This window comes from Coptis chinensis, chromosome 3 (assembly GCF_015680905.1).
Source record: "Coptis chinensis isolate HL-2020 chromosome 3, ASM1568090v1, whole genome shotgun sequence".
Taxonomy (NCBI): domain Eukaryota; kingdom Viridiplantae; phylum Streptophyta; class Magnoliopsida; order Ranunculales; family Ranunculaceae; genus Coptis; species Coptis chinensis.
Window position 1 is genome coordinate 57,964,260 of NC_141458.1, and position 22,533 is coordinate 57,986,792.

At 35.3% G+C, this 22,533-nt stretch overlaps 1 protein-coding gene and 1 long non-coding RNA gene across 3 annotated transcripts; one reads left to right on the top strand and one right to left on the bottom strand.

The window, feature by feature from the left end:
- Positions 1-8,722: 8,722 nt before the first annotated feature.
- On the bottom strand, positions 8,723-10,116 carry LOC147510172 (uncharacterized). The gene is made up of 2 exons (XR_015216736.1): positions 9,973-10,116; positions 8,723-9,688 (listed from the first exon to the last, which is right to left on the bottom strand). It is a non-coding gene; the product is annotated as an uncharacterized LOC147510172 (long non-coding RNA).
- Positions 10,117-12,965: 2,849 nt separating this feature from the next.
- On the top strand, positions 12,966-21,870 carry LOC147510173 (Protein kinase superfamily protein). 2 transcript variants are annotated; one of them, XM_086602219.1, is made up of 5 exons: positions 12,966-13,153; positions 13,507-13,881; positions 13,984-14,075; positions 14,162-14,635; positions 20,723-21,870. In XM_086602219.1, exons 2-5 carry the CDS (start codon positions 13,516-13,518, stop codon positions 21,666-21,668), a joined length of 1,878 nt encoding a protein of 625 aa, XP_086458345.1. In that variant the 5' UTR covers positions 12,966-13,153; positions 13,507-13,515; the 3' UTR covers positions 21,669-21,870. The 2 variants fall into 2 exon arrangements, with proteins under 2 accessions (XP_086458345.1, XP_086458346.1); XM_086602220.1 differs by having other exon boundaries at positions 13,153-13,311.
- Positions 21,871-22,533: the final 663 nt, after the last annotated feature.

Sequence of the window (22,533 nt, forward strand, 5' to 3'; positions counted from 1 at the left end):
TAATTAGAATAGAGATGTTTAGTTGTACTTATCCTACATGCTAATAATAATGACTATAGAGATGTAGGTTGTTGCTAGAGATGATAAAGTTTGAGGCTTTAAGTTGGAACATTGTTGGAAAACCTAAAGAAAATTATTTTTTAGTGAGTAATTTAAATTTGGCATGAAATAAATCATTAGATGGATTGTCAACCTCTCTAGTTTCTTCCCCTTCATTGAATAACTTATTTTATTGCTTAGTTAAATTAGTTTAAATTCGTAGTTACCCAACATATTATTACTCTCACTATTTTTCTTCTTGATTTAATTAGTTGAATTCCATAATTCTTGATAGTTTAAGAGTGGAACTAACCTTTATTATAGGGTTTATATTCTTGATAGTTAAATTAGTTTAAATTCGTAGTTACCCAACATATATATATTACTTGATAGTAGAGAGAGAGAGGAAAGTATTGATCTAAACAAGTATTTGTAAGATTAGGTATTAGTGTTTATCGCATTGATATTTAGTTTACACTTTTTGTATTTATTAGGTATGTCATAGTTTATAAGATATTTGTTTATTAGTTTCTTATGTTTGGATTTGTTACCAATGGTTAATGATAACCATTTTCCTTTGATATTAAGTATTACGAGTCGTACTCTTATCATGTGTAATGTTGACAATTAATTATGAATCATTTGGTAGTATAAGTTAAATAAAGTATTAACTAATATCCAAAAGATGGTTCTTATGCTAAGTAGGTCCTAAGTTTGCTTATATTGAGGTTTAACCTCTTATAGTTGTTGTAGGTTTTTGGACTCAACCTAGTTAAGGTGGATACACGTATGAGAGTTGGGGACTTACTCTGCTCAAATGACTCATGACCTCTTATTAGATGTATGTATCAGGGAGTCACATGTTATTTTTTTGTCTTTTTGGAAAGGGCTTCTTTATGAGGTGTCATGACTTGTAAATATTTTGAGAATACTATATGCTAAACTCTTTGATCATCACTATATGAGATTAAATATCATCATTCAAACTTTTACTTGAAACCTGGAAAATGTGAGAGAAAGAGAAAAACCCTCCTACAAACCCTAGTGTTGCTAGGGTTTGAAACCCAATGTTCCTCCTTTTTTCACCAAATCCAACATGTTTTCTTCCCAAATCAAAGCTCTTTATTAATTAGTTTGATCTCCGTCCTCTTGGAAAAAGTGGTGAAACACGTACGCTTGGGAAAAGCATTGATTGGGTTTTCTACCCATATTTTGGGTTTGATACCCACTAATTTTCAACTCTGGTTTGTTGCATTTTGCAGGTGTTTGTGGTGATAATTGTGGATTCAAGCTAAATTTTCATTTTTTATCTTGTGTATGTGAACTTGTGGTTATCGATGCTCTCGATGTTTGGTTCCTAGTTGAGTTTCTTTGTTCTTCGCTTCTGGCGATCCTCATCCTTCTCTCCTACATCTATTACTCCTCGGTGTACCGATGTCACGGAGATTGCTTTGGTCAGGCCACTGCGTCTTTGTTACGCTTATGGTGGGGTTGTTTCTTCTGAAATAGCTTGTCTGACCGTTCTGATGTGGAGTCTTGTATTTTGTGTTGTTTTGACCTTTGGATCGTCTTTGGAGCTGAGGGTGTCGGTATCATGCTGCGGTGGAGTGCATGGAAGTCCGGTTTGGATTTAGGTGGAAGTGCAGAATGTAGTTGATTTTTTCAGAGATTGGGTGGATCTCAAAGTTGGTGTTCATCAGCATTACTTGGATGGGCAGATTGATTTATGCTTCATTTTTGTTTTCATCCTTGTAATTTTTAGTTTGATTCACTTGTGTATTCCTTGGATTTCAATTTAATGAATACAATAATCAATTAACGGGGAAAAAAAATTATGAGATTAAATGTTTTGCAAAATTTATCTTATATTTGAGTTCCTTTATGCTAAATTTGACATTTAACAATTAATGCTCCCTAAATTTATATTAGGGTGGCCAACCTACTGTAATTTTATGGGGTGGTACATAGCCCGAGCATCAGAGTTCAACACCTTCTATGCAAGAGTTTTCTCCTCATCAGAGCAAGTCCAATGGGGGTGCTATATGGGCTACTAAAAGCTATATAACACCCCCAAACATCAAAAAGTCATTCCAATGGGGCTGTTAGAAGGCTCCTAAATTTGGCTGATGTGATAAAGCCAGCCAAATTTGTGGCCTTGTCTAATAGCTGCCATAATAAGTTTCGGGAGACGAACGAAACAATTTATGTCGTATGTGCATTTAATTTCGCCGGACGGCAGAAAATGTCGTTTGTCCAAAAAAAATTCAACTTAATACTTGCAACTAATAGACGGACTGTAGAAATTGTGTCGTCCATATCCCTTTATCACTTCAAAGTATGAAACAACCATTGGAGTTGTTTTTGTGTTTTGCGCATGTGAAATTTAACTCTCCTGCTAAAAGGGAAAAAATAATGGTGTGGCGGGCGCCCTTTAGCAACTCTCCATTGGACTTGCTCTCACAACCATAGTACAAAATATCAGGATATGGAAATATATCGACCTCTAAAATCTCGATATATTTTGTCGATATATACTCTTGTGTGGGGATATTTTACATACACACATTTGTTAATATCGACAATATATCGATAAATATAAAAAAATCAATGACATTTTGGAGATATTTTTTGATATATCTTAGACATAGAACCAAATCTCCCACTATCACTCCTCTTTTTTATTTTTATTTTCTTCAAACGGTGTTTGATATGAAGAGATGAACAGAATCCAGCAAAAAATAAAACAAAAGAACCAAAAACAAAAAACAAAAAAAATAGAAGAGACAGACATATGAACGACGGAAAAGCTATCCAAAAATCAAAGTTTATCCATGATGATTTAGTAGATGTTGAACTTCCTACCAAAACCTTTTTATATTATTAAGCTTTTGAATTCTTCACACCACTGTTGGAAACATTCGGTTTAGATTGATCATTCTCTGGGTTAATTCTTGGAGCGAACAGCGGGAATCAAGATCACTTCTCCTCTTATTATTACTAACAACATAAACAACCGTTTCATTTCTAATAACAACCGAAGATGAATGAAGAATTACTATATTCAGCGTTTGAATAATCTAGATCGTCTCAATTGATTCTGAAATCTTTTGGAAGTATTTGTAATAAATGTGGTAATGGTTATTCATCATCTTCTCTTCTTCTTCGAGTTCAACTTCGTTTTCTTTTGTAGTTTTATAACCTCCTTCTTCTTCTTTTGAATTATTGTTGTGAATTACTACTATTGAGTAGAGTTGTTGTTGGTTGGGTTGATTTTTACAGCTTTTTGGTGAGACGAGTCTTGAATGTTTGGTAGAGCTGATTTGGTGATATTTTTGGGGAGTAATTGTTAGAACCATAGTACAAAATATCGATATCACGATATCTATCGAGATTTCATAAAAAGATATGGGTTTGATATATTCAATTGATGCAAGTGTAATTATCGTCGATATATCCTCAAATATCGCGATATAATCACGATATGCTAGCCTACCCAAAACATGCAAAGCATTGCAACACCGCATCAATTTCTATTATTATACGTTTACCATCACGCACGAAGTACAATTCAAATGCCAAATGTAGAGGTGTATATTTTGGGTTCAATGACTTGATGTTGTGTTTGACAGGGAATGGTTGCACTCTTTCTTGGGACAAGAGTTGCCTACATATCAAGTTTATTAGATAAACTTAAATCAAGCCTTACGTAGTTCATCTCTATCTACTTATAGATGTTTGAGCTGACCTTCCATATTTGCTCCAGGCCGTTGTCAAATGTAGATCTATATTTTGTGTTATCTTGATGATTCGTCATTACTCCTGATGTTACAAAGTAAATGTCTCCTTGATTAGTGCGTTGACTGAGCTTCAAGATTACGGGAGATCATTTGCTTCCATATATGGCTATGCTTGATATTTGGGACGACCTGTGTCTGGGTCGTTGTCACGTCTTGGTGGAATGGTGATGTACGAGTTATGAAGATACGATATGGTGTGGACACGTGTGCTGTAGTGATATAAGCGTAGAACGGAGGGTACTTACACATCCCCCTTTATTTTATTTATTTTTTGGACAGCTATGGTGTGAAAAAAAAAAAATGCAATAAAGTGTTCAACATGTGTTGCACAGCTGGCTTTGTTTGGTTTGGAAAATGTGCGGGAACTGTTAGATCTGACCCATGGGCCCAAAATCGCGGTTTGTGGGTGAGGTTATGATTGTGTTATGTGGAAAATCAAAAGGTTTTGTCTTTTTCGAGGTTTGTGTAGCTGAAGGGTTTAGGGTCTGGCGGTCTTTCATTTCTTCACTCTATAATCTCAACAGAAAGAAAAAAAAAGTAGAGAAAAAAAATAAAGCAAACACTTTTCGACTTTTCGTCTTCAGGTGCATCACTTTTCATCTCAAAATTTTGATATTTTGTTTTGTTTTTCTTTTGTAATGTCGATGACTAGTGATAGTTTGAGTGGGGAAGTTGAGTTGGATAAGTGGAGAGAGATAACTGTGAGTGATGATTATGGTGGTGTTAGGGTACGTAGTGGAGGTGAGGAGTCATCGTCCTCTTCATTGGAGACGATGATTGAGGAGGTGGTGTCTAGGTCAGTGTTTGATTACTTTGGGGACTTGAGAAAGGAGTTTGGGATTGATAGCCCCGATCTGATGATATACGACCTGAGTGGTGAGAAGAACGTGTTTGGCTCGGATTATGTGCCTCGAGATGGTGGGGTTGTAATTACGTATGGCCAACTGAAGGCGGGGTTGAGGTTGTCGTTCTCACGTCTAACCTTGGATGTTCTGAACTATTGCGGTAAGGCACCTTTGTAATTTGTGAGTAATAGTTGGAGGGTGTTGCATGTTCTGGATCTGTTGAGATAGAGGGGTTACAATATTTGTTTGTCTGACGTGCTGGAGCACTTTATTATGAAAATATCTTTTGTTATGAACTTTGGTTTCCAAGTGATGAAGGGTAAATCACCGGTGATAGTTGGTGTGAGTAAGGAGGAGTGGTGGCGTAGCCTCTATTAATTGTGGGGAGTTATTGTCCTTCTAGATGTGAATTGGAGAATCGTTGTGTGAGGACTGATGGTAGGTCATTATCTGTGTGTAGGTCGTTTACTTGTGTAGGTTGTTTGTTTGTGTAGGTTGTTTGTTTTGGTTACAAGTTGGTATGATTACGTTCTAACATTTATTTGTTTTGCAGAGGTCGTAATTCGTGGTCGTACTTCTACAGGGGCTATTGAAGAGTTTGCGAGGCTAAGTTGGGAAGAGAAATCTTCCTTGTTGGAGGAGGTTGCACACTACTTCAAGAGACGAGGTGATGCGAAGATCAATAGGAAGAAAGCTTAGTAGAAAAGAGGACTCGAAAGCTAGTACTTGATATCTTTGATTCTAGCTTGGATATTGAGATGGAGAGAGAGAGTCACAAGAGAGCACCTATTTCTGGAGTGAGGACGGCTGGAGGAGCTGCTGATGGTCGTTCTACTTCTAGATGACGGATGACCTGAGGGAGATGACGGTGAACGGGCTAGTCGTGGTGGTGGGAGTGTGATAAAAACCTGAAACTGTAGTTTTAACTCCTTAATAATATTACATTTAGACCAATTATGTTTATAATAAATAATAGTTAGTACTGTTTATGTGCTTTTGTGTATTTTAGATTTTGGAGTCAAATATGTGAAGAAATATATCACTTTTGCAAGAGAAAAGAGCAAAGGTTGGTTGCTAAGAAGTTTTATGGTTAAAGCCCAAGTTTCAAGGAGAAAAAAGTCTTTTTTAAAGCCCAGTCAAAGCTAAAAAGTCAAAGTCAACGTAGGTAGAAAAAGAGCAAAAAGGTCAACAGAACTTCCGTAGGCCGTATCTTTGGACTCCGACCTTGGAATTGGGCTTATTATATGTCAAAACGACTGGCTCGAAAATAGCTTTCTAATAGTCTAGTCCTAGATCCAATCAGAGGAGTAAAAGTGGACAAAAAATTGTTGCAGTAATTTCCAATAGAGAAACCCTTTTGGGACTTAAGTAATTAGGTTTCAGGCTTTATTTAATGGCCCAAAACATAGCTCCAAAGCCCATGCACGAAACTATAAACCTAACCCTCTCTTATATAAAGAGGTTTAAGGCTAAACAAAACTTGGCTACTCTCCTCTTTAGTTTAGTTGTAAATTAGGGTTCTCTCTCTCTCTCTCTCCCCCCATTAAATAATAATTTAGTTTTCTTCTTTAGTTTTAAACCCTAGTTATTGTTGTATTAGCCTAGCCACCATTAATTCAATTCAAGTTATCTTTAATAAAGTAGTTCTTCATCATGTATTCTTATTTCTATTATTATGTTTATGATAGTCTCATGATTCATAGCTAAACCTCCATTAGAGGGGTTTGATGAAACTTAATTTGATGAAGACTTGATGTGTTAGTGTAGAATAAGTTGTAGTAATCTATTCCACTCTAGAAGATAGTTAATTCACCATGAGAATGAGTTTAAATTGCCTTACATATTAATTATTAATTGGTAGAGATTGCCATGAATAATTAGGGATTAAAAAGACTAAACCTTCATATGAAAACATAAAGATTATGATTACAACAAATCTATGCTAGTTTATTAATTTATATCAAGGTGGAATCAAATCCCCTAATACCTCTCTTCTCATTCACACCTTATTATCAAATTGCCATAGTATAATTTAGCATATTGTAATTAGATATTTTTACCATATTAGTTTAATTCAATTATTGCTCTCGTTAATATTATAGAATTGTTAAATTAGTGAAACTGTTACGTCTAAGAAACTAGGAGTGGAACGAATTATTTGCTCCACCATATCGCAATATAATCGAGAGTAGAAACTTTGATCTAGTGTAAATTCATAAGCTTTTACTTATTTTTAGCATAATTAGTTAAGAGTAGATAAAACAATAGTTTTTACGTATATCAAATGGCATCACTGCCATCTTAAACTCATTCAGGACAAGAATTCAATTGGTTGAATCCAAGGGGCAATCCCCCATTCTCTACCCACCTACCCTTTTTAATTTTTCATTATTGTTTTTCATATTTTTGTTATTGTTCAATCTTGATATTCACTATTTTAAACTAAGAGCGCGCCCAACTAGTTATTGACTTTCTTGTTTAGAGGTGAACTTGCTAGAGATGTAGATTAAGTAGATTTTGTAAAGCTATTTAAGTATAGGATGAACCTTCATTATTCATTTGTCAAAACTTTGGAGCTCATCTTCAGTTTTTTCAATAGAATCTTTTTAGCTTAACGATATAAAGTTAGTAGAGTTGTGGAAAACATTTTTGATATTCAAGAATGTGAATGTGAATGGTAATCTAAGTCTCATATATACTTTATTAGTTATCACATACTGCCGTAATATCAGTCACCATTGTAAACTATTGAGAAGATGCATATGAAATAAGATTATAAGCAATGTAAATTTTAGTAAATTCTATGAATGCCAGAGTTTACTATCTTTTTGCTGAAAACTTTAATTCACAAAATTGTGTTTCCAGACGTAATAGATAAATTTTGAATATTATGTTCATCCTATTAATTAGAGGGTGACAATGTGTACGACTAGTTCTTGTGAAGTGATGAAGTTGACTAGAATTCAGGGCAATAGAATATCTTAAATGACGTTCACTCTTAGAGTTTTACTTTTTTTTATTACAACGTCAAGCTACGTTAATTATGGTTGCGGACGTATATAAGGGTGTATATATTTAAGATATCTTTGTGGAATTTGGCATTTTTTGCCTGATTCTAAAATTGACATTTAGAGTAAGAAAAGTTTGTTTATGGCTTTATGCTAATGCATTCTTATTGGTCACTTCTTGATGGTTAACTCTATATGTACTTACGAAAAAACAGTGGAAACTTTGGAACGTTTTTCCTGTCATGCCTCTAGATTAAGTCCTCCTAGGTCTTATACTCCAAAAACATTATTTATGATTGGTATAGTTTCTTAAAAAGAGCTAGGATGTCTTTAGCACGGATTCAGAAGCATAATGTGATGGAATTGACAGTCCTATATAGAGTTGCACCACACTGCTACCACAAACATCTAGTTACTAGTTTAACAATTTTTTTGTACATCATATTTTATTGATAAAAAAGAAAATAGAGAAACTGTAACGCCCCAAAATCTTCAATAAAGATTACGAGGCATTAATAAGACTACGTTCAATATACTAATATAAAATCAACGATAAACCATCATATATTTTTTTCTACAAAAATCCGGCAGAGTTTCCTCTGTATTTTCAACATTTCATATACCTAAAACCTGTCATAACCTAAAAATCAAATAATACACTTCCACATATCATATTAAAACCTCAACCGTAAACCCAACTACTAAAGATATTGATTCGTGACACCGGCTACTTAACCATCTCGACAAAGGCCAGTTAAATCAAGTAGCTGCAGCGCCCCGAAACAAATCTCATACCCCAGATCGGTCTTTCACATATATGCACAACCCTCCATGACCTCATATATAAATTAAAGTCATGCTATATAAGCTACAATAATTTACATAGAAATAAATGAATTAATAAGTCACCACTTGTAACCGGTATTAACGTTACTTAACCCTCCGCTACGTTTTTAAGATGGTTCTTTGATTCTTGAAGTTTCACCTTGATTCTTTGGTATGTATTCACCTTGTAGATCTCGATATGGAGAGACCTGTTCGTCCCTGTCCGTTTACACTCCGACAATCAACATTAGATACGAAGTCAATATATAATAAAGAAATTGAATACAAAAGACAAGGTTGACACGTACCTTTAGCTGCTTACAAAAACTTACCGTTTGCTTATAAAATCATCGTAAGTGCCTCGATTAACATAAACTCAAGAAAAGCATTAGCCTTCAAGATAAATCAATCTTTCAATGCATAACACGCACACTTATATATTTTTCATGTCCAAACTAAACAACGGTAAAAGAATATAAAAACATCCGGTTCTTCAAAGGGTTAGGGGTTTTCCTATGGAAGTGGCTGAGCCGGGTGGCTGCCTACGTACCCACTTAGGGATCAAGCCAATCGTAGTTCTCCACTATATTGAGATGTAAAGATCTATAGGAATGGATTAAGCCGTTTCGATGAGAAAGGCGGCATGGGTTCTCTACCTTTTGTTCTATTCATGCTTCTCCGCTGACAACAATCCACGGTTCTACCGTAACCAAAACACAAATAGAAACCACTAAAACTCTCTACGGTTTCTGCGTCATAGCATAAAACGAACATACCAATAACGTTTTCTTATAAAAACGTTACAATTGTACCAATCAGCCGGGTTTAATGCTAACTCCGAAACAACCCCGTACGTTATACGTTATTAATATAAAATTAATCAACACTATCATAACAACCCACTGTACCGAATGGAAACATTTAATCAATTTAATTAATAAAAATTATAAATAATACATCAAGTAAAAATATTAACAAACACAAGAATTACGTACCTTCCTCTGCAAATGAACCTTACCGTTACATTCCTAGGATCTTGGTTTTATCAGTATCGACAAGCTCGACTCGATCAGATTTCCTTGGGGGTGAACTCCTTTGAACGCATCCTTTCTTCCATATCATATAACTCAATTTCTTTATTAAACCACGGCAAGGTGGAGAGGTCGTTTCACATCTAAGTACATGGTATTCAAATAGCAGTGAATAAAAGAAAACCCCCATCTTAAGGCTCGAGCCAACAAGGTCAGGAAGTATTTCTTGAACCTTCATGCTCCAGAAATAAATAAACGAACCATGTGAAAATCAAGGAACATGACAAAGACAACTCATAAATTACCTAAGACCTACCAAGAGAAAGGTCATGTTTTCTAGTCTCTCATTTCTTTCTTTTTCTAAACGTCCTTTCTCTCCTGTACACATGCTATAAATATTAAAATTAACTTACCCTTATTGACTTACCTTGTCTGCATATGGAGGAGATTGCAATCACCTGATTTGGCATGGGTTCGTCCCTTCTCCAAGCTATCTTCTCCCCACTCTTAAAACATAGCCCCCGCCCTTTTTTTTTTTTTTTCTCTCTCCTGCCGACCTCCCCTTCTCTTCTTTTCCAGACCCCAAAAACCAAATCCAAAAGAAAAAGGCCCAAAAGACCAAAGCAAGCCCAATAAAATAAAACGGCCCGCCTAACAATATAGCAAGCTTGAAATAAAGAACGGGCCCAGTACAATTGAATAGGCCCACTAACGTAACAGGCGGTACATAATACAAATAGTAATATAGCCTAAAGTATTTGTGTAACTAACCAAATAAATTAAACAAATAAATATTAATGATTACACCATATAAATTAACTACCATGGCGATATTACCGAAATATCCTTGAGAAAGTTCCGTATTATTACAGAAACGTTAGTAGTTTAAATTGATGATACCCTTCTTAATATGAAGATGCTTGTGTCGTGCTCAATAAGTTTTTTTTTTTTTTTTTTTTTTTTTTTTTTTATTATTATTAATTTGATTGATTTTTCTTTTCTTATGAATGCGTTTATTAGTCACGTTGGCCATTGCTTGAATTTTCTTGTATACCATAGATAAGTGCACACAATGGTAAAAAGACGACGAGAGGATCCAAGTGGCGATGAAAATGGTAAGATTTGCAACTGATTTTTGATTTATTAGGTTATTAACTATTGAGTAATATCAAACTCATATTATTTGTTGTGATGATTTCTATATTTAACATTCTAAACAGGTGGGAAATGGGTTAAGAGGCACTTCTACCTTTTATAAGGTTTTTAATAACCCATCTAGTTGAAGTTGAAACTAACTTGGAATGACAATGATCAACCTGATGGACCAGATACACATCCAAGCTTGTATGTAGAATCTATGGGAATATTGATGACATCATCCCATCGATTTTATTGGACTAAATATTGGGAGCAACAAGGTGGAGATCATAAGTTATGGCTATATATGGAACACACTTAAGGTAACTGTAATAACCATGAATTTATCTTAGTCTATGGATCTTTATATTTTTTAAGGTATGTAGATTAATAGTCTTAAAGGCTCTCATCCACTCCCTGTTGGTATTTATAGTATTGAAAGTAATATATAGATGATGTTTAAGGAATTAATAAGGTATGAATGAGCTGCCACTTCTTCTATTAGTCATTACAGTAACATTCCATTAAGTTATGCCGCGTGAGCGATATGGGCGTGTGAGGCTGATGGGTCGTGGTGTGACACCGACTAGTTATTTTGGCTCTCAAGCATCTTCCCATGGTACAACTTTTGATCGTGTTGCTGAATTGGAAAATGAGATGGCTGAAATGCGAAGGGTAGCTCAAGAAAAAGAGGAGGAAAGGCAACGCGAGCTTGATGAGATAAAGAGAGGGTTTGATACACGATGTGAAGCGATGGAAGCTCGATTTATGGAAACACTAATGCAGAGAACTTCCCTCTCTAGAATGTTGTAAGTTTAACTCATGCTTTTTGTATCCTGTTGCTTTTAATTCTTTATGTGTCTCGCTGCCTCTAATCCACTCCTTTCTTTTCTTCACACCTTTCTTTATATGTCTTGTTGCCTCTAATTCTTGTACACTCATTATTTATAGCATTCTCAAAGTGTAGGAGAAATGGGTATTGAAATGGGACCGATAAATCATTATTTATATGCACCTTATTTACATTCCTTTATATTTTTACCTACTTTTGGTGTTGTCCGCATTCACATGGTTGCTTTTATACAAACCCCATTTTTAAGGTTTAACACTTTTTTTTTCTTTTTCTTTTTCTATTTGTAGAGGTGAACAAGATGAATACTAGTATTGGACTTGAAGACCTAGGTTTTTTGCAGATTTGAATTTGGTTGGATAGGCATCATTAGAATTTTGATTGGAAACGGGGCATTATATCGGACTAGTTATAAATTATTTTGTAGATTGGAAACTTATGAATTCTTTTGTAGATTGGAAACTTGTGAAGGTTTTGGATTATGGTATTGGCCAAGTTTAACGTGATGTAAAGAATTTGACGTTGAATGTTATCTATTTGTTTTGGTCGATATTTGGTTAATTAAGTATGTCTCTTATTATTTATTTATGAAGCTTGTTGAGATATAAGTTCAAATTGAAGTGATTTGAACAGGTGCAAAATTGAAAATAGGTGCCCTTAAAAAAAAACCACTTTTAAGCATTGGCTATGGCTGCAGTGAGATGTAGTTGTAGAGTCCACTGGAGGAATTTTTTTGTGGCAGCCACCCCCGCAGCTAAAGATATTTGAAAAGTTTCGACAAATTCAAAATTTTCAAATTTTTTGTCGTGGCCAAGCTGTGGCAACACATATTTTGATTTCCTTTTCTTTTTTATTTTTTTATAATTCAAAAAACATTTTGCCGCGGTAACTCCCGTGGCAAGAGATGTACTTTTGGTCGCGGGTGTACCTTTGCCGTGGCAAAAGACATTTTGTGACACCAAATATTGCTTCGGGCGTGGCAAGAAGTTTTACCGCGGCAAAAAACATTTTGTGGCGGTTTTGGGTACCTTTGGCCACGACTGGAGGCCATGGCAAAAAGTCTTATTTATAGTAGTGGAGGCTGCTTGTCCCTGACTTCAGGTTCGGATAAATAGATAATAAATGAAAATAGAGTTGTTGGGAATGATAGACTGGTTTGGATTCGGGTTCGGATTTTGGTCGGGTATTTTTATCTTCTATAACTAGGTTTTGGGTTTGGGTTCGGTCCGAATATGGTTTTGGGCTTTTTAACCCTTTTAACGGGTTTAGGGCCAAATTATCGAGTCGGGTTTGGATTGGTCCGGGTTAGATAGTGTGACCAAATCTGACCCTATGTATTTCTGTTTGGATCTGGGTTCGGGTTTTGTCGGGCTCGGGCAGGGTTCGGTGCGGTTTTTTTTTTGGGTATAATGGACATCCTATGTATAAGTATATTTCTGACAGACTGAAATTAAAGAGTTCCTATTGCGTTGCTTTTTTTTTTTTTTTTTAAACTTTTTATCTTCTTTCATTATTTTGTCTGCATCCTCTTTGCCCTTTTTGTCGTCTATTAAAGTTCTTTTTATAGCGGTGGAACCGCTTTTTTATTTCACTTTCAATTCGTCGATTCTTCTTTCACTCGGTGAGTATGCTGATCAATAATACATGCCTTATTTTTCTGCTTTGGATATCTATTTATTGTTCTCGTTATATATGCTTTAAATCTATTTGTTGGTCCAAATGAAAAAAAAATGAGTGGCAAATGAAGTGACCTAATCGAGGAGTTCAAACCACGGCTTCGTAAGTAAAACAAATGTTTCTGTTGAAAGTAGTAGCAATCGTTATATATATTTTCACTCTAAAGCATGTGTAGCTGAGAACGTTTTACTTTATTGCGTTGACCTATCAAAAGTTAATCGTTAGTTTTGTCTTTTGTGGAAAAAATGGATGAGGATATTTTTTGGATTCATTGATTAGATTAGATTTGCATTTCAGGAGCGAAAAATGGCTGGAAAAGTTAGCTCCTCACCACCTGCTGAATCATTTGAGTTTGAATTGTTTGAAGGAGATCCTGATCACCTTAGAACTGTTGTGGCAACAACAAATATGACTAGCCCATGGATTGATCCTGCATCGTTGAAACTCAAACATAGAATTGGAAGGGGCCCTTTTGGTGATGTTTGGTTAGCAACTCATCATCGATCAACTGATGATTATGATCAGTATCATGAAGTTGCTATCAAGATGCTACCTCCTATTAAGGAGGATCACATGCAAGTGTTTTTGGATAAGTTTGATAATTACTATTCCAAGTGTAAAGGGTTACCTGGTGTTTGTTGGCTCCATGGAATATCGATTATTAATGGAAAGGTTAGAGTTTGTATTTGGATGTAGGAGTTCTGTTATTATCTTAGTTTTTTGTTGTTGAGACTGGATTTTCTGTTTAGTTATGCATCTTTATATTTTTTGCAGATCTGCATTGTTATGAAGTTTTATGAGGGATCAGTTGGAAACAGAATGGCTCGTCTCAAGGGAGGAAAAATTCCCTTGGCTGATGTATTGAGGTGAGGTGGATTTTAATTAATATGAAATGCATAAAATTGAAGAATTGAACTGCATTGCTATTTCTAATATTAACTGATGTGCACAGGTATGGCGTTGCATTGGCTCATGGAATTCAAGAACTTCACTCCAAAGGAATTCTGGTTCTTAATATTAAGCCGTACAACTTCCTTCTTAATGAAAATGACCACCCATTCCTGGGAGATTTTGGGATTCCGTCATTACTGCTTGGGATTCCATTTCCAGGTTCAGATATAATTTTAAGACTTGGAACTGCTAACTACATGGCCCCTGAACAATGGCAACCAGAAGTAAGAGGTCCAATATCTTTTGAGACCGATTCGTGGGGATTTGGATGTAGCATTGTTGAAATGGTTAGTGGAGTTCAACCATGGTTTGGAAGATCTGTGGAGGGAATATTTCAGTCAGTTGTAATAAAGCAAGAGAAACCACATATTCCTGATGGGTTACCTCCTCCCGTGGAGAATGTTCTCCGTGGTTGCTTTGACTATGACCTTCGTAATAGGCCTTTGGTGGTAGACATATTAAATGCATTCAAAAGGTATGCTTTTATATCTTTCCCCCTTTTTCTCATCAAGATTATACACAAGAATAAATAAGCTCTGTTGTTGATTTCAGTTACTTCTTTTCGCTATTTTATTTTATAGGGGTCATTTTACACATTTGTTCAAACTTCATTATGTTTATTTTGATGGAAATTTTATCAGGTTGATAATTGCTTGATAAGTACCTATGATTGCCGAGATAGAGCACATTTCTTGGAAAGGATAGTATTAGGCACCAGCTAACTTATATCTTGTATGTAAGTGTGGGTATTTTTTGTAACATTAAATACTGAGTACACCCACTTGGAGATCCAGGGTCAAGTAGAAGAGAAACTAGATTCAGTGTTTCAGATTGCATTGGAAGTAATTGCAAAGTGACTCAAAATGTTTCCCTGGTGCCAAATGGAACTCTTTTCACACCACATGAGGATATGGATTGGTTATTACATTCATAGTTGTTAAAATCGTATGATTTGCGATTAGAATCGTACGACTCGAGTCGACTCGAAGGGACATAGAGGCAAATCGCATGACTGACTCAGATATACGAAAAATCGCTTAAAAATCGCGATTTGACCCGTTGGATCGTATGGAATCGTAATAGAATCGCGAGTCCACGATTCAAAGTGTGCAGTAAAATCTGCCCAAATATATATGATCGAAGAAAGAGAGAAGAAGAAGAAGTAGTGGAGGATCGATCTGTGATTTATGTCTCTATTCTTCAATCGATCTCTTCAACTCTGTTCCTCGCTTCTCTTATTATTTTTTTTGCTGGAATTTCTGGCTTCTCTTCTCCTTCCCTCTATCTTCATTTTTGCTTTTCTGGGCGGCGGTTTGATTCTCTCGCTCTCTTTCCAACAGATAGGGTTTTAGACTTTTAGCGAGACATCAATTGGGCAGTAATATGGATTATGGACCAGACTTTAAAGCCCAGTTGCTTTTAATACTCGCTTTATGAATGCCCTAGCCCATGTCTTATTTTAAAATGGCCCATTATTCCATTAAAAGCAGGCCTGTGTATTAAATTTAGGCCCAATTTATTTGTAAGAATTTTTAAGTCGTCCAAACTCTAAATATTGACGTATTAAGTTGTTTCAGTTCTACTTATATACAAAATATAATATATATTAATAAAACTAAAATGTAATTGGAATCTTACGATTCACGAGTCGATACGATCTACGATTCCATAAAAATGGAAATCGATTCCCGATACGATTCAGGAGTTGACAACTATGATTACATTGTTGATTTTCTCGTTTCCTCTTCTTCCTTTTATTTTCTAGTTATTACTCTCCCTGGTGCCAAAGGGGATGACCTTACACAAGATTGTGGAGGGGGTCTGATGCATTCTAGGGTTCTAAACCCTTAGTTTTTGTCTGTATTGGTTTATGTATTACTAGGGATTTTTAGAATATTGTTTGATTGCTATTTGAATGTTTTTAGCATAGGTTCTTTTTATTTTTATTTTTAATTTAAAAAATTAGGTATTTTAGTTTCTAAATTCGAATTCAGAAGGATAGCTTCTAAATTCATAGTTACTTTGGTCTATATATAGAGTTGTACGCCTTTTTCCATACTTGGTTGTTGATTTTATAAATTTTGTGTTTGTGTGAGAAAGGTTAGGTTTTCACTCCTTGTGTGTGTTCTTGTTCGATAATTATTTGCAGGGTGATACAAGTAATAATTTGTCATCTTCCTTCTCAATTTTGTGGGTTTCAAGTGAGGTCGTCGCGTACAACAATCGTAGCTCACAAGCAACTAGTTCGTGATTCTTTGGCGTCACATTCATAACCTTATTGCACGCAAGTGCATCAGAGTCATAGATACTTTGTATGGTTGGTCTTGTGCTTGTCTGATATTTGAAGGGGTGATGTTTAGTGATGTCATAAGTAACTTGAAAGTAAGTTCGTGCATACGCACTGGCTCTTTTGAAAACTTCCTCAATAACATATAATAATTTTCTAACAAATCATTTTAATTGAGGAAAGGATTCCCATTTTAGTTGAAAACTCCTTTTAATTTTCTGAAAAATTGTATTAAGTGTGCTTTAAAAACCTATTTTTAATTGGGGGAGGAATCCCGTTTGATTAGTTGACTTAATTTAGAAGTTGTGATTCTCATTTTAGGAGAAGGATTCCCGTTTTAATAGGGAAAAAATTACTGTCTTTCGTTCTTTCTTTCTTCGGTATTGTAAATAACTAAATATAGTTGGACTCTCTTGATTTATGTGAAATTTTAAAAACATACATTGGGTGCATGCTATAATGCTAATACATAGATTGTAACATTCTTTTAACATAGGTGTTTACATTGGAGCAGTCTATAGCTCCTTGCTACGTGAGACTCATATCAATATATTAATATTAAAGCTCTTACAAGGGGTATTTTTCTAGCTCTCTTAAAATTCCATGTCATCACTTCCTATTAAAACGGGAATTCCTTTCCCATTGAAAAGAGAAATTATAAAACTTCTAATTAAAACAGGAATATTTCTCCTAATATAATGGGAATTCCTCCCTTATTGAAAAAGAAAAATCCAACACTTCTAATTAAAACGGGAATCCTTCTCCTATTAAAAACGGGAATCTCACTTCTAAATTAAAACAGATCCCTCGCCAATTAAAAAACGGGTTTTTAAAACTTAATTGAAACAATTTGTTGAGAAATTAAAACGGGTTTTTAAGACTTGATTAAAACAATTTGTTAGGAAATTAAAACGGGTTAGGGATGAAAACCGGAATTATGATTTGTTAAAAGTTTCTATATGTATAGTTATGATTGTTAAACAAGTTTTTAAAAGAGTTGGTGCGTATGCACGGGTATACTTTCTAGTATTGTATGTAACCTTTTATTTTGAATGGAATTATATATATATAAATTATAGGAGAGTTAGAGCCACATTTATTATGTGCACATTATAGCCACATTTCGACATACAAATGAATTAAGGCTTGGTTTTTTGTGGAGATTATCTCCCACTGTGAAGATCATTCTCACAAAAAATTATAATATTTGGATATGTCTAACCATGTAAAAATTAGTGTTCATTATTGAACTTTTCAACTAACGGTCCAATTTTTTTTTAGCATGTTCTAAGGTTAGACTTCTTTGAATGAACTAATTTTTGTGAGCATGTTCTCCATGGTGGGGAGATCATATCTATAAAAATTTAGCCCTCAATTCAACCTTTAAGTCTACGATTTTGTTTGGATTCGTTTACAATGTGGCTCTAATGTCTCTATCCCTTCCTATATATATATGTAATAATAATTGTTGTTCGTAATGTATTTTACTATGAATCACAGGTTAAGTTAGTAGTTTGGTGTTATAGTTGTCTAGGCTTGGAAGAGGTGATTGTTGTATAGATGCGTCCTATAACCACATCTTAAGAGTTCCTAGGATATGAGTTATTATGTTATACTTCCTACTATAGTTATCAATATCGTGTGATACACGTTACGATATGTATCGTATCGAAAGCAAATTGATACATATCACACTAGTGTATCGAAAGACTTATGTATCACACAATATAGGGAGCAAATCGTACGATACAATACATAATACATTCTGTATCGAGCGCTTCAAACACATGAAATATTAAAAACAATTATCTAAAAACGAGTTTTTAAGATTTACTTAGTTTTTTCTTCTCCTTTCTAAGCCTTAGAAAACCATCTAAGGTTTTAGGATATGATAAAAACAACTGTAATGCAAAAGCAACAACTAGCTTACTCATCTAACATCTAGTCTATCCTTTTATGCCTAATACTAATTTGTGCCTAATGGTTGAAAATGATGCCATTTTGTACCATACGCTAATAGTACTGTGTGTGATAAGATTATTTTTGTACAAAACTTACATACACATGCACAAAAACATATAAAACTATAATCATGAGTCTTCACTCTTCAATCCTTAATACCCTTTTCTGCAAAGTGTGTATATATATATATATATATATATATATATATATATATATATATATATATATATATATATATTAATTTTAAAAATACTGTATCTTACGATACACGATGCGATATGTAAAAAATGGAAAATGATATATGATACAATATACGATTTGACAACTATGCTTCCTATGTTAAGAGTTCACAAAATATAATGAACTTTTATGCTTAATTTACTCGTAATTACTAAAGGTGAATGCTGTATAGATGGCTATAACCACATCTTAAGAGTTCCCAGGATATGAGTTATACTGTTATACTTCCTACGTTAAGAGTTCACAAAATAATGAACTTGTATACATAATTTACTCTTAATTACTGGAATGAGCCACACATATGTATTTTTTCACTTGGGGCATCGTATTATCTTTTCCATTTAAAAGAACCATGAACTTTCAAAATATTTTAATTCGGCCACTGTCATGTTTCTGTTACTTTGTTTTGCTTCTGTTGACAAACGGGTGCCTAGGTGTTTGAATAGACCATTACGTGGTTCCATTAAAAAAATTCCACATGAGATCTGACCATTACATTTTATTTATCCATCAGCAAGTGAAAATAATTGGAATCCACAAATTAAAATCTTAAGTTCTGGAATTGGAAAAACCCAAATATGAGCAAAATAAAACCCTAATTTGTGCGAGAGCAACCTATTTTCAACTTAGAAATGGGAAATTGGGCTTTCGATTGAAGTGCTTGAAGTGTCTTCTTCTTTGGAATTGAGCTTGACAAACAAAGCAGAAGTTGTCTTTGTTGATGGTGTTGTTAAATGTTGATTTTTTGCTAAATGTGCATGCTTAGGGTTGATTTATGGTTATATTTGTTTTTATGACGTTGATTAGAGTTTATTAATGCATTAGGGTTTATAATTTTTTAATGCATCAGGGTTTTGGTTTGGTCAGGTTCTGATTTTGTTTTTTTATTATGTTTCGGTCAGATTTCTTTTTTATTTCGCTCACTTAAACAGAGCTACGTGTTGGTCCATCAAGACACATAGTCGCCCTTAGTATTTTCTGTTCACATAAGCAAAAGATTTCACAGAAATACAACAGTGGCCCAAACTCAAAAGTTGAATTGTACGTGGTGCTTTTGATGTGTTTAAAAAGTACGTGGCCCAAAGTGAAATATACAGTGTAGTGCATGGATCATTTCAGTAATTAAGCGCTTAATTTTTGTTTCAACAATTTCTTGAAGAAGGTTGAGAACTTACTCACAGTGATAACATTAGTACAGATATATCTGGGAATTCGCCAATTGTCAGTGCTTAATGTTTATGAGTGATAGGATGGTTATTGTGGAAAGTCAATAATATGATCTGAACCGCAGGACCTTTATAGGCCATGGGAACACGCAGTTGAGACATCTATGTAGTATAGTGAGCATTCCAGAGGGACAGTTTAAAAATGGGTTTTATCCCTCTTGATGAGTTGCAGGTTATCCTTTCTCTTGCTGTCGACCTTAGAATTTCCCTCTCCTATTGTTTGTGGCGCTTTAGTATCAAGATATTGTAGATAGATTGTTCTTTTCATTTATACGTTTCATTCTGTCTTTCCTTCTACTGATCCAAAAAAAAGAAAAAAGTTATGTCTTTCCTTGCTCAAGTACTCTGAAGCTTCAACTCTTGGTAATACATTTTGCTTTTCTTTAGTCTGTCTCAATCAACTTGTTTTCAACTCCCTTGTCTTATATCTTTAGAGCTTTCTTCTTTTAAAGAACTCGACGTGGATGCCTTTGTTGCTGTTTGTTGTTGTGCACTGACTAACTTCTGAATAACCTTCAGTGCTGAGCAGTAGCAGGTGCTCATATTACAATTCTCTACTGTTTTACTTGATGAAAATGACCCCTGATTGTCAACATTCTGCTCCATGGAGAAAAGGAGTTTTATTTATTTAGTGTGTCATTAATTAGTTTCATTTTACAAGATACACGTTAGCGAAGTTGACAAAATGTATTAGATCACCATGCTTGAAATCTTGGAGCGACTTCCATCTGAATACTGTCTTTAATTTCAGCTTAGTTATATGTACAGCTAGTTTGATTTGTGTACTTGTATTTCTCAAACAGTGTAACTGTTGTAAATTCTAACAAATTTATGTTGATATTTGCAGCTCGCAGAATGCAATTCTTGGTGATGGTGGTTGGGTTGGTGTTGGAAATAGAAAATTTACTGAAAAATCAAGTACGGGTGGTTTCTCCGAGTGGTTACTTTGCAAGGATCAGCTCCAAGTAGGTGACACTGTGCGTTCTAGGAAAACTCCAAATTCATGCAAACCCGAAAACATGGATATTCCAGAAGGAACTATAGTTGGTTTGGATACTGGTACTGAAAGGGATGGTTTTATTCTGATTAGGGTCCATGGGATCCATGATCCTTTAAGGGTCAAACCATCAACAGTGGAGAGAGTGACATCTGGCTTGGCCGCTGGGGACTGGGTACGGGTGAAGCACGAAGACAAGCACTCTCCTGTTGGTATTCTCCATTCTATCCAGCGTGATGGCGGTGTAGCTGTTGGAGTTATAGGGATGGAAACACTCTGGACAGGAAGTTCTTCGGACCTTCAGATGGCAGAATCTTATTATGTTGGCCAGTTTGTGAGGGTGAAAGAAAATGTATTTAGCCCTCGATTTGAGTGGCCAAGGAAAAGGGGAGGAGAATGGGCAACAGGGAGGATATGGCAAATAATCCCGAATGGATGCCTTGTAGTTGGTTTCCCGGGGAGGTTGGAGTTTGGAGATGCATGTAGCAGTTTCTTGGCAGATCCTGCTGAGGTTGAAGTAGTGTCTTTCAGTACATGCCCTGGTGTAGTAAAGAAGTACCAACACCTTGAGGACTTCCACTGGGCCATCAGGCCACTCATGATTGCCTTGGGTCTGTTCACTGCCATGAAGTTGGGCTTCTTTGCTGGAAAGAGCATGAGAAGGTCAAGGACAAAGAAAGGCCGTACCAGTTTGGTGCAAGGTGATGGGCAGACAGTGGGAAACTCAGCTTGGCTTCCACCGCCGGTGGCAAATATCCTTTTCAGAGAAAGTGTACCTACATCTACAGGAAGGTAGTTGGACTAACTGCATGTGTCTGTCATTGGTTGATGTTCCTAAAACTTCCGTAAGGTGATACAGTAAACTAGTATCCATGCACAAGTACAAAAAGATGATATTATGTTTATAAATCTAAGATTAGGGTGTATATATGCTTAATACGATGACTATTTTTATCTCATTAGTTTACTTACTGTAAATATATCAGTAAACTTGTTTCCCCCTTGGTTCTTGAAAGTCGGCAGTTGTTTTGGTATTTGTTGTTGGTGTGCTTTGCAATGTGAGGAAACTGAGGACACAATAATTTTTGTATGTGTTACCGTATAGACTGACAGTTGGATATACCCTGCATGTGCCAGAGGCATGTCAGTTAGGTTGACTAAACGCGGTTGAGGTCAGGCTATACCCTAATAGTTAATAGTTCGTGATTTCGAACGGAATTGAAATCATGATGTAAGGGTATGAAAAATGCATATTAGGAATTTTGTTCGGACGTTACGGAATTCCGGTTTTTGGATCTGTTGGAATTTTAGAAATTTTGAAATCCCCAACTGTGCTAATAGTTTTCAAAAAGAAGATCCTGGTTGACCAGGGTTGACGAATACTGGTTAGTGGTAAACTCCTACGGTTTGATTATAAAGGAGGAGACGAGTATTACTGGTTAGTGGTAAACTCCTACGGTTTGATTATAAAGGAGCAGACGAGTATTACTCGTTGCACCCGGTTTGCTCTTTCCACACGCCATTTCACCCCTTCTAAAGCTAGTACTCTCTCCATTCGATACTCAACAAATCTAAATATCAATTCGTTCTAAACAATCCAATAGACCAGATTTATCAAGAAAACGCTAGACCATTCGCTAGTCTCAGACAGCCCGTGTCAG